Raw genomic sequence first — 12,244 nt, 5'->3', positions numbered from 1 at the left:
GAATGACTCGCTCTTCCCTATGATGACAGAACGAGGAGCTGCGGCTGGTGCGTGTGAAGTAGGGCACAAATGCGCCGCATATGGGTACAACTGCGTCATTTCTGAATGTGGGTCTGATTGACCTGTGTAACCCCAGCTATGCTTTTTTTGATCGTCAGGCAAATTCCAAAATCATCGTCGTTAGGCTAGCCTTGCATTTGACCTTAGGATCAGTCCATCTTTCCGCGCGATGAGAGCACGGAATGGTCTCATAAGATCAGTCGCACTTTCTGCTTTCATACAAGGTCTAGTGGAAATTGACGAGCAAAGCCGGGACGACAGAGTCAATGGCACCTAGGCCCGAGTACTTTCCACAGGCGTTCTTTAGCACTTCCTCTTGAACCAAACCTATTCGGCAACCAATGCCTTTTGTCTGTTGATGAACATTAGCCAGCATATCGGTGTTTTTGCAAATTGTGCTTGATTGTGTCGTTCTTTAGTAATGTGGCTAGAGCAGGTATAGGCTGGACGATGAGCTTCCAGTCAAAGTGATCATGCTTTCATGTCGTTTCGACAATTTGTATGCGCCAAGAAAAAGAGCGAGTCCCATGATCGACTTGATGAAAATTCAAAAACGGATACCTTTTGATTGAACAGAGCAAACAATGGAGTGCACAGCGTGAAGCCTCATAAAAAGGCGTTTCAAGAGAATAGCATGCAATGTATCTTGACCGGCATGGGCCGAAAGGTTGCCGACCAAAAAGTATGTCTCGTTGTTCCATTGTATTACTGCGCATTGTGCAATCGTGTCGCAAAATGGTGCATATGAAAAATTCAAAAGCAGCTATAGGGCTTTTTACCCCCCCAAAGCTAATGTGTAGGTTTTGACTGAACTAAAGCTGTTCTTTCACATACCTTTTTACTCGGCAAATGTGCGAAACATAATGCGATCAGATTTGGTGCAAACGATCTGATGAGAATCATTTTGACACAAAAAAGCAATAGCATAAAGCCTTGTTTTCTTATCCAGCTCAGGCGCTTCCCCTGGACTCTTGCTTCCACCTATGAAGGATTTTCTCGACAACAATGCTTGTTCTTCCTTTGCTTGGGATTGGTATCTACATCACTAGTATTGCATCGATGGGGAGATTACGGCTTTGATCAAGTCTCGGTGACGAGGACGGATGCACAAGGTGGAGGATTGAAGGAATCTAAACCAGGGTCCGCTATCTAATAGCGACACATCTGCGATCAATCGGCCTTGCTTCGCTTATCTTGGCACCCTGTATGGCCGCCCGCGGACATCAGCAGAGCAGGTCAGTTTGGCCATCGAGAAAAAAACATCATGAACACGAGTATCATCTTAGATCATATGCATGTGAGATCTAACCATAACTACGACAGCAGCCACCACCATACAAATACATTACATTTCAAGATAGTACTCTGGGTGATCATCACCCATATAGTCGCGCAATTGCTCGGGGCTCCAGCCAGTCTTCTTGTACAATTCAATAACACGATCGTCCCGTCGTCCGCTCTTGCGTTGCTTCCGCTCATAATAAACGAGTAGCTCAATGGCTGTGGCAACGATCAAACCGAAAGCGGCAATGGCCAAGTTTGTTGCCACGCCACGAGTGAAGCGGGGTGCCTCTGTTTTGGAATTAAACAGCCAGGATGACGCCAGACCACTGCAATTGTCTAGAATGATAATCAGCGCAAGAGCCGTTGCACGTTTGTAATGCCCCGCAGAATTGTTGGCCGCCCATGCGAACAAGCACGGTGGTCCTGCGTATCCACCACATGTCAGCAGGATAATGCCTCCATAACGAACCATAGATCGTTCGCAGCCGAGAACAACGGCAAAACCAATGACACACAGTACGAGACCGATCATGATCGATGCGTATCGCATCCGTAGGCGGTCAGATGCAACAGCAACAATAAGACTGTATGCGAAAGAGACAGCATACGGTGGGCAGGACATGAGCATGGCTTGTGCAGCACTGTAATCGCCCATTTCCTTGACGATAGTTGGCATGAAGTATGCAACGGAAAAAATGGACATACTCACGCAAAATCCTAGAGCACCCAATAGCAGTAGCCTAATGTCTCGGAAGGCACGCAATACCTCTCGATGCCACGGCGATGGGACGGGCGGTGGAGCCTGTTCCTCACTTACATCTGGCACCGTCTGTTCAAGTTTCAAGGCGAGTTCGGGCCGATCCCGATACGTTTCTCTTGCTTCTGAGAGGCGCTCGACTACGATGCGCCGCTCCTTCGATGTTAATAGGAAACACGATTCAGGTCGATTCGGCAGAAGAAAGAAACAAAGAAACCCAACTAGGACAGTAAAAATGCCTTCCAAATAGAAGACCCATTGCCATCCGTGTTGGCCAGCGATGCCGTCCATCTTGCGAATCGCTGTAGCCAACAGACCGGAGAATGCACCACTGAGCGATGCACCTGTGAAGAAGAAAGCCTGTCGAAACTGCAGCTCGCTGGGTTTGTAGAAAAATGTCAGATATACCGCAATACCTGGCATGATACCAGCTTCCGCTGCGCCCAAAAATACACGATTGATGTAAAGCCCGGCCCGCGACGTCACGAGCCCCTGGAGCGTCTCAACCAGGCCCCATGCGATCACAAGCAACGGAATCCAAATCCTTGGCGTTACGCGCTTAATCATCAGATTCGAGGGGATTTCAAACGCCATGTATGGTGGGTACAAGACCGTCAAAGCCACGGCATAGTCGTGTGGGCTAAGACCCAATGATGTCATAATTCCTGGATTCTTGATGCTACCATCGGGTTGCTTTTCGCCGTCGATCACTGCTTGTGAGATGTTTGACTTATCCAAAAAGGAGAGCAAGTACAGTAGCAAGCAGATTGGCACGACCTGCAGGTCCATCTTGAGTCTTGCGCTTCGCTCGAGCTTTTTGTACTCTGCCGTGTCAAGCTGCTCACGAAGCGGCAGCTCGTCCCAATTCTTGGCAGCGTGCCAGCTTTCTTTGGTCGACTTCGTCTCGACACCCTTGGACTTGAAGTTCATCCTAGTCGAGTGTCGACAATAGTCCCGATGATCGAATTTTTTTTTCGTCCTCCCTTATATCTCTTCCCATGCCTTGCCTGCACTAGTCTCCCACACCCCGTCACCGATTTCGTTCATTTTCATTTTTATCTTGTAGTTTATATTTCTTGTCTATGTCGTGATTCATGCAACTTTATGCACAAGCGCTTGCATGTTCCTGCGCGCTCGACATTCACTTGCTTATCTAAGGAGCAACCAGCGCCAGCGCCAGACGGACTCCACTACCATCGTTGTTGATGCCGCCCGGCGAATCGCCGAGCGCGTTTTCATCCTCTTCAAGTGCGGCTGCCGCACCTGCAAAGCGTGAGCATTCGTCCGATGACGAACTTCATGATGCAGAGTACTGGTCAAGACAAGCAGCCAAGGTAGCGCGCGCTGCGCCTGTGCGACGCGACCTGTACCTTGATACTGTAAGTTTCGACGCATGTTGAACGCATGGCTGACGCAATCACTCTCTCTCTTGCCTTCATGCTCCTCAGATTCAGCGACATCGTCTTGACTTTGATTTCGAAAAAGTGTGCTCCGTCTCGCTCTCTCATTCAAACATATACGCATGCCTGGTATGTGGCAAGTACTTTCAGGGACGGGGGCCCAAGACTTATGCATACTTTCACTCGATTGATGAAGAGCACCATGTGTTTATTCACCTCGAGACTGCTCAAGTGTATGTGCTCCCTGACAACTATCTTGTCGAGGATGCATCACTTGCCGATATCCAATACCAATTGCGCCTGACCTTTTCCCCACAGCAAATCGCCCAATTTGATGCACCTGAGCCATGCAAATCACGGGACTTGCATGCCCAACCATATCTACCGGGTTTCTTGGGCCTTAATAACATTGGACGACATGATGCTATGAACGTAGTGATCCAGGCGTTGGCACATGTACCGCCATTGCGCAATTATTTTCTCCAGAGCGGCAATGGCGATGCATCTGCGTCCGCCTCCGATACGCTCCCGCAAAGTACAGAGCTTGTTCGCCGCTTTGCGACACTCATCCGGCGTCTTTGGAATCCACGTGCCTTCAAGAGCCAAGTGTCGCCCCATGAGTTTTTGCAAGAAGTGACTGAAGCTAGTCAAGGCCGATTCCGTCTCACAGAGCCGTGTGACCCGGTGGAATTCTTGGGCTGGCTTCTGAATCGCCTGCACATGGACTTGGTAGGAAGTGGCTCGAAAGCGCGCAAACAGCCATCGATCATCACTGAATGTTTTCGAGGAGCGTTGCGCCTCGAGTCACAAAAAGTCATTGTGCGTACGGGCTTGGAAGACGACGACGATCTTGTTGTCGATAAACTTGACCATGACGGCCGTCGTGCCGGCGGTCAGCAGGACGAGTTTGGACACGCCAAATTCAATATCGACAAGGCTATCAAAGTCGACCAAGTCCCCTTTTTGCTCCTGGCTATTGATCTTCCTCCACTCCCAGTGTTTCAGGACGTCGTTGCTGACAATATCATTCCTCAGGTGCCTATTGCACACCTACTAGCCAAGTACGATGGCACGACAATCCAAGAGTCACATGGCCTTATCCGACGGCACAAGATCACACGCTTGCCGCCATATCTCATCATTCATTTTCGTCGATTTACTCACAACCGATTTGTTGACGAGCGCAATACCACCATCGTGAATTTCCCGCCAGTGGGGCTGCAACTCCAGGACTACGTTGATGCACCGGAGCTAAACGAAAGCCCTAGGCTCGGCTCCGTGTACAATCTACTCGCAAATATCACACACGAGGCTACCGCCGGCACTGTGCGAGACCAAAGCGTATGGCGTGCCCAAGTCCACACGCGTGCACAAAGAGAGCAATGGTTCCAAATGCAGGACTTGATTGTCGAGCCTGTGAATCGACAGATGCTTTTCTTGGGCGAATCCTATGTGCAGATTTGGGAACGTGTGCATGCGGCTGAAGACATGGCCGACTCTTTCACCTCTTTGCCAGCTCCACAGCCACCTAAGCGGGAGCAGCGCGCAGCGGCATAGGCGCATGGCTTTCCCTCCGTCACGTTGGCTTGCTTTTAATCAACATGCAGTTCTGCGTCGACTTCCTCGAATGAGCGGAAGAATTCGACAAACAGACGGATCTTGTAGTCCACATCATACGAGCCACACATTTCGCGAATTGAATGCATACTGAGCTGCGGGTTGCCGATATCGACCGTGCGTACGTTCTGCGAATACGTTAGACACAGACTAAGGAGAGAGAGAGAGAGAGAGAGAGAGAGAGAGAGAGAGGGAGTGAAGTGGATGCTTCGTCCTCAATTATCCTCCGACACACGTACCTTAGATAACATAGGGCCAATCGTACTACCGCATGGACAGTCATTACGCACCTCAAACTCCTGTAAAGGGACTCCTGCCTTCTTTGCAATGCGGCGTAGGAGGAACGTTGTGACTGCTGTCGATGCATAACGTTGCTTTGCATTCGTCTTGATCACAGGGCCCCCGTTCAGTTTCGGACGCAGATGCTCTTCATGCACCGATGCATAGTTTGGATGCACGGCATGGGCTGTGTCTGAGCTAATAAGGAACGAGCGCGAAAGACTTTGTTCTGTCAGGTCTTGAGCCGAAGCCGTCGATTCTGGCGCTCCAATCACCCGAAGTCCCGCAAGGCGATGTAACATGCTCCAGAGCAAATTGCTTTCAGCGCCTTGATAGGAGACGGACCCTACTTCCTCGTTATCGAACAAAGCAATGGCACGAATGCTAGTTGCACGATCGAGTGCATCCAGATCCAATACAGATGCAATGAGTGCCTCAGTCGCACAGAAACAGCTCATTTGATTGTCGACACGCGGTGTAAACAAGAACTCATTCGATACACCGCCCGCCGTTGGTGCATTGGTGTCGAAGAGTGAAAGCTCAAAGTCTTGGATAAACTCCACAGGCACTTCGAGCTCCTGTGCAAGAAGTTCCAGTAAGACAGGGTGATGTTTGCTGGCCATCGTGGGCTTGCCCACAGCATCGGCGTCAGGCGTCGACCTAGGCTGATTTAACATATCTGCGAGCCCCATAATTGGCTGAAGTTGGTCTTCCTGGTTGAACTTGAACGCTTCATTGGCAGAGCGGTTCAGATGGATAGCCAGCGTAGGTACACGCAATAAGGGACGTCGAATATGAACAAGACGCGAGACGAATCGACTCTGTTCCTTGTCACTTGTCACAATCACACGGCCAGCCAGACTCAGGTCGCGATCGAACCATGTGTGCCAAATTCCACCACCATATGTCTCGACAGAACACTGCAAGTACCCCTCTTTTGTACGCCTCGACACGGGTCGAATGCGCAAATTTGGCGAGTCCGTATGCGCGCCGACAATATGCACACCTTGACCAGCCTCATATTTTTTACCTATCACAAAGGCAAGTAGCGATGACTGGTTGCGCTGGACATAGTACCTACCCCCGACGTATAATTTTTCGTTCCATGTCTGGTGTTCATGAAGTTTTCGGAAGCCAGCGTTTTCCAGCATTGCGACACATGCAGCTGTAGCGTGGAATGGCGTGGGACTTGCTTCCACAAACTGGAGGAAGCGCCTTGCAGCTGCAGGCACCGCTGGTCCTTTGCTCAGTGACAGCGTTGACTGTTCAGCGTTCGTATATGATTGGAGGAGAGTGTACGTACCATAATCACTATACGTAAGAAAAACTAGGTGCGTACGAGGACGGTATCCGAATGGGAGTATGTTGCTTCGTAGAGCCGGACAGGCGCCACGAGCCAAGTCTCGTGTGGAGGATCAGAGACTGAAAGGGTCTTGATTGTCTTCACTGTACCTGGGATGGGATTGTTTATTCACTCAAAGAGAAACTATGTGGTTGCTTCCGCGCCATTGTCAGGGGAAGGCGGCGGCCGTACATTCAATGACTGTGGTGACAAATGCGAGGGAGATTCGGTCTGGACAGTTGCATGCGAGGCTGCATGTAATGGAAGACGCACAGCATCGGATGTGCGAAGGGCGTCCGTTGGGGGCGACAGTAACGTAGTAGATGGTAAGTCCGTTGATGCAAGTGGTTTTCTGTTCGTAAAGATAGATGGTGGCATGCTTGGTCGCGGTGGGGTCGTTGACGTCGGACTCGTCGCATCGGTATTCTGAATGGAAGTCGCGGTAGGCATGGAAACAGACGATGTGGCGGACGTAGCGTTGGGCGGCGGGTTTGGTGTTGCGCTGGGTATCGTGCATGACGAGGTCGCCTCTGTTTTTGCCGGCAAGTCGATTGATGGCGTAGGAATGGAAGATGGTGGCGTTGGCAATGGGTCCAACTTCGACCTGTCGAGTGGCACATAGGATGAGGCTGGAGTCGGTACAGACGGGGGCGTTTGCTTCACGTGGCGAATTGGCATCACATCATTTAATATTGGAGGCGGCGGTACATCAGGGACAACTAAGCGGCCTGCTTTCCACTTCGCACCACATGCATTGCACAGCTGCGATGGTCCTTTGGGCCCCCGACGCCACATCGGTGTCTTGGTTTTGCCACATGCTCCACAACTCTTGATGCTCCCATCAGGATTGTGCGTAGCGACATGACGTTTGCGTTTTGGCTTGACAGGTATAGAGCCATCCTCCGACACTATTGGTGCTCGCATAGCGATACTAGCGGTATTAGCACGAGGTGTGTCTTTGGTTTCTGAAAGCATAGCCACCTTCCGCTTCGGCTGTGGTCGGCTTGTATTCACAAGCATGCGCATCATGTACCGGTCACTTACGTGATCAACCAGGCCCACTGGGATATCTTCCTGGAGCAGGTGAGTGGGGAGTGTGTACTCAGGAGGCCTTGATGCCATGCGAGAGCGCAAGGATCCCTTGAGTAGATTCCAGACTCGCTCATCGTATGATGAGGTCCAATGCCCATCAGTGAGGCAACCAGGAACACGACCAAGACATTCCCACAATCTCTGATCCAGCGGTGCTTGAGATGTGATGTTCCAAGTCACAGGATACAACTCATGGTTTCGCGTCGGAACAGGTCGAGGTCTGGAAACACGCGTGCTAGGATCTGGAAGTGCGTCATGAATATTGCGGTCATTTCGAGCACGACTGGACGAACGCCTGGCACGTCTAGCGTTGGATCCCGAGGGGGCTGCTTTGGGTATCGAAGGGTTCGTGACAGGTTGTTCAGATGCCTCGGATTTCTGCATGGAATCTGACGACGCGCTTGTGCAGGCCGGCGTGCTAGACATCTCATCTGTCTGCGTCGCAGTCTGGTCAGAACGTGTCGCCTGATGGGACTTTTTGAAGTCCAGATCCTGCACAAGCATCCCATGCACAGCCTCAGACGCCTCATTCTTGCCGCTTTCGCCAGCAGCCTTCGAGCCAATAGCAGGAATGAGAAAACTCAATAGGATTCGACGCGCGCCTTGATGAGTGGTGCGCCGCTCGATCGCCATGTGCCAGAGGGGGAGAACGAAATGCAAGCTTGGGTTCTCGGGAAACTCGACAAGAACAATGGGTGGCGGCGCATGCTCGTCGTTGTGACAGGGGGCTGGTGACGAACGTCTTGGTGCAGCGCGGACTGCTGAGGCGGGCGACGTCGTTGGTATTGCGTGCGTAGAAGGGGTGGATGCCTCAGGCGCCACAGATGGTGCCGGTCGCGATGGCGACGTTGTCGTAGCCGATGGGGCTGGAACCATGAGTGATCCCAAGATTGCATTGAGCTGCGCAAGTCCATTCGGAGCGAGTTGACCCGCTCGTGCGAGCTGGAGCAGCTGCTGCAAGTGCGAATCTTTTTCAGCCCGCTGCTGGAGCCGTGCGACAAAGCCAGGATCGAGAGGCGTCGGCACACGATGTGGTGACGGCGTCTGTGATGGCGCAAGTGGCGCTATCTGTGCCTCGGCAGCGGTCGTTCGTTCTGAACTTGATGTGCTTGCAGTAGGTGTGGAGCCAAAGACGCCCGACGTTGGCGTGCTGTGGGAGTTGGGCGATGGTGGTGGTGGCAGCTGGTTGTGCTGTGTGACCGTGGCTGGGGAACTTGATACGGTGAGCGCTGTGCCGTGCTGAGCAGCATGGTGCTGAAAGGGCTGATGTAGCGGGTCACTCACTTTGGCCATGGCGGTTTTTGGCACAGGGCGGGCTTGCCAGAATCGCACACCATAGTATACAACAGGGCCTACGTGCACATCTGCCCGACCCAAAGAAATGAGTGTATGGGATGAGCCATCCTCCAAGCCTGGTAAGAGTTCAGGCGGTACGGAATGATAGTAGTCGGTACCAGCACGATGCCTGTGACTGAAAGGAGGCAAGACTTGAAGCATGTGCATCATGCGCGTTTGCCGGAGCGACTGTAAGAACACCATACTTTTCTCAAGTGGCTCCGGTGTATCGCTGTCTGGGAGAGCCACGGCACCTGCGGATTCGCTGTGAGCACCATGGACAGTGGAAGGTAAGGGTCTCGTAGGCAAGGTAAATGGGAGCACGAGCTCGGGAATCACTTTTCGTCCGCCGCCGCCAGCTGGGAGAAATCCAGGAGCAGGTGGATCCTGCGTTAGCGTACCGATATTGCCACCTTTCAGGTCGGCTAGAGTCGTCTGTTTTGCACGCGCCGCACTGGACGATGGTTTGGACACTCTTTTTGGCGCTCGCGCGGCGGCCTGTGTGGTGGCGGGCGGAGGGGATACGGTTGTGCTGGGAACAGGATCAGGTCCACGACCAAGGCCGTCACTAGGGGTCGAGAGAGCCCTGGCATCAGAGGCGAGAGCCTTCTCAGATGCCTTGTTGTTACAAGGAGCCTGTTCTGAAGCTGATGGAGGAGCAGGAGTCGGTGCAGACACACGATTCGACGCAGGGGCATCACCAGCAGGATTGCCTTCCGACGTGGATATGGTGTTGGCAGCCGACGGTGCATCTGGACCCACGTCCGTTGAGCCAGGTGCACCGGCCGGCAAAGATGCCTGCATGATCAGTGAGTCAATCAGTCAGTCAGCCCGTCGATCGGTTTGTCAGCCCCTAAGCGAATGAACAACGGAGTAAGGAAACAAGCGTCGTGGAACGCGCGTATTCGCGACTCGATCGGGTGCCCGATTCCATCTCGCTCGTCCCCATGAGCCTTACGTCAGTCGTCCATGCACCATGTGTCGACAGGGCTGCGTGTGCAGATGAGACGTCTGTGCGCACCGTGCGTCCGAGCTGATGCTTCGAGGACCGTCTATACGCATGCGGGACTGCGCATGGTCGCGTCGTCTGATCGCAGTGCGGCTTTGGACTGGTCAAAGGCGGCTTCGCTAGCGATGAATCGGACACTCCGTCAGTGTGACCATGCAGCGCGCGTCGATCTCGTGCACCTTGTGCGGTGCGTACGTGCGAGTGATGCTCGTGCTGCTGACATAGCTCAACTGTGCCGCTCACACATCCTGCAAGGCACGTTACCCCCGCCAGCAGCGCGGCCTGAACTGTATTCACTAGCGCTTTGCGTTGCAGCGCACGAGTCTGACTCAGTCTTTCATGCCTGGCAGCAGATGCGCGCATTATACCCAGCTTGGATACCCCATCGCGACGATGCCTCGTGGGCTTTGCAGTCAGTGCTTGCCGCAAGGCAGTGCGATGACGCATGGCTCCTTTGGAATGACGTTCGGGCACTTGATGTGCTTCCACGAGCAGGCGCCATCAATGCGCTCCTCGCGAGTCTACACACACAGCCTGAGGCGACGCAGCTGTTGGTTGAACTGGGCGTGAGGCAGCTTGATGTCGTTGGCCTCAGCACGTTTGTGCATGCCCATGTCAAAGAATGTATGCTGTCCCGGCTAACAATTGATGCTGTCGTGCATGAAGCTGCAGACGAGCTGCAGAAACGCTTGGCTAGTTCTCACGATGCAATTGCATGGCATACTATACTTCTCTACGAAGGACATGTGAATGGACCAGATGCAGCCCTGGCACGGGCGGAAGCCGCCTTGACACGCCAGGCCTTTCTTCCCGACGCCTATACGGTATCGACGCTTTTCCAGTGTTATGACCCCACGCACCTCACTACATGTGACGAAGCGCTTGGCGTCTTGCAACGCATTCACGCCACCGTGGGTGTACAGCCTACTGCTCATGCACTAAGCATGGCGATTCACGCGGTGCTGGGCCATGGCCATCACCATAGTCTTGGCTCAGTCACGTCGGATCCACAGCAAGTGTCCGAAGCCAGCGCGCTTTACAAGGAGGCGCGATCCCTCTGGTCGATGGAGCCAGATCCCGCCCTGCTGCAGCCACTGATCGAGGCACATTGCGCAGCCTTTGTCCCTGCGCTTGATCAGGCCTGCTTGCTGTTGCAGGAGTATTTGAGCGAAGACACCGATTCTTGGATGTCGACGTCGCGCACATCGCTCCTGGCTCGGTTCCGTCTGCGGAAGCCACGGCAGCGTCAGGTTGATTTGGGTCTCTTTTATCCACTGATCATCGCATGTGCACGTTTGCAGGACGTGCCGCGTGCTTTGGACGTGCTAGCGCAGCTCGCTCAGCGGCGCGTGCGTGTGCCGCCACATGCGACGATCACAATGACGAAGCGCCTCCTGAGTGCTTGCTCGACATACGACGATGCGTGGCTCGTGTATCACCGAGCCCATGCACTAGGTGGCTGGACACACGACACGTACGCGAGACTCGTGGCGTTCTTGTGCCGACTCGTACTCGACGGCGAGTCAGCGCCACCTGAGTTGCCGCTCCAAGTGCTTGCAGACATGCGAAGCGCTGGCTTTCATCCCAGCCCATCCACATATACCATACTCCTGGACTTTTATGCAAAGACACATGCCACGCTTGCAGGCGTGCGTGCTACACACGAGCTGATCCAGCGAGACATGCACCTGGAGCCAGACCTCGTGCTGATCCATGCGCTCATGAACGCATACAACTATGCGGGTGCGCCAGCTCAAGTGCTGGGTATTTGGGACAGCCTAATGGTGCTGTGCCACAATGCTGGTGCGCCGCGCTTCCTGGACGATGTCACTGTCACGATTGTGTGCGACACATGTGGCCGAGCTGGCCTGCTGGGCGTGATGCGCGAGATCCTCGCGACTGTGCGCCGCCAGTATGCGCACCTGATGACAAAGACTGTGTACGATGCTTGGACCGAGTGTCTTGCGCGATGTGGCCACCTGACAGAGGCCGTGGATGTGGTGGTGCAAGACATGTGCGCTCACACACCCATATACCCCGACAAAAGACGGTGCAGACGCTGCTGAAGT

At 53.3% G+C, this 12,244-nt stretch overlaps 5 protein-coding genes across 5 annotated transcripts; 2 read left to right on the top strand and 3 right to left on the bottom strand.

The window, feature by feature from the left end:
• Positions 1–1,405: 1,405 nt before the first annotated feature.
• Positions 1,406–3,031, bottom strand: MGL_0901 (uncharacterized protein; the record flags this gene model as incomplete). The annotated part of the gene is made up of 1 exon (XM_001731581.1): positions 1,406–3,031. One exon carries the CDS (start codon positions 3,029–3,031, stop codon positions 1,406–1,408), a length of 1,626 nt encoding a protein of 541 aa, XP_001731633.1.
• Positions 3,032–3,927: 896 nt separating this feature from the next.
• MGL_0900 (uncharacterized protein) lies at positions 3,928–5,058 on the top strand (the record flags this gene model as incomplete). Its single annotated transcript, XM_001731580.1, has 1 exon — positions 3,928–5,058. One exon carries the CDS (start codon positions 3,928–3,930, stop codon positions 5,056–5,058), a length of 1,131 nt encoding a protein of 376 aa, XP_001731632.1.
• A 275-nt stretch (positions 5,059–5,333) lies between these two features.
• Positions 5,334–6,548, bottom strand: MGL_0899 (uncharacterized protein; the record flags this gene model as incomplete). The annotated part of the gene is made up of 1 exon (XM_001731579.1): positions 5,334–6,548. One exon carries the CDS (start codon positions 6,546–6,548, stop codon positions 5,334–5,336), a length of 1,215 nt encoding a protein of 404 aa, XP_001731631.1.
• A 335-nt stretch (positions 6,549–6,883) lies between these two features.
• MGL_0898 (uncharacterized protein) lies at positions 6,884–9,970 on the bottom strand (the record flags this gene model as incomplete). The annotated part of the gene is made up of 1 exon (XM_001731578.1): positions 6,884–9,970. The coding sequence occupies one exon, from the start codon at positions 9,968–9,970 to the stop codon at positions 6,884–6,886; it is 3,087 nt and encodes a 1,028-aa protein (XP_001731630.1).
• Positions 9,971–10,240: 270 nt separating this feature from the next.
• MGL_0897 (uncharacterized protein) lies at positions 10,241–12,241 on the top strand (the record flags this gene model as incomplete). The annotated part of the gene is made up of 1 exon (XM_001731577.1): positions 10,241–12,241. One exon carries the CDS (start codon positions 10,241–10,243, stop codon positions 12,239–12,241), a length of 2,001 nt encoding a protein of 666 aa, XP_001731629.1.
• Between the last annotated feature and the right edge of the window lie 3 nt (positions 12,242–12,244).

Source organism: Malassezia globosa (assembly GCF_000181695.2).
Source record: "Malassezia globosa CBS 7966 chromosome Unknown mgl_sf_2.1, whole genome shotgun sequence".
Lineage (NCBI taxonomy): Eukaryota > Fungi > Basidiomycota > Malasseziomycetes > Malasseziales > Malasseziaceae > Malassezia > Malassezia globosa.
The sequence above is the reverse complement of the archived record's forward strand: the minus strand, read 5'-3'. Positions and strand labels throughout refer to the sequence as shown.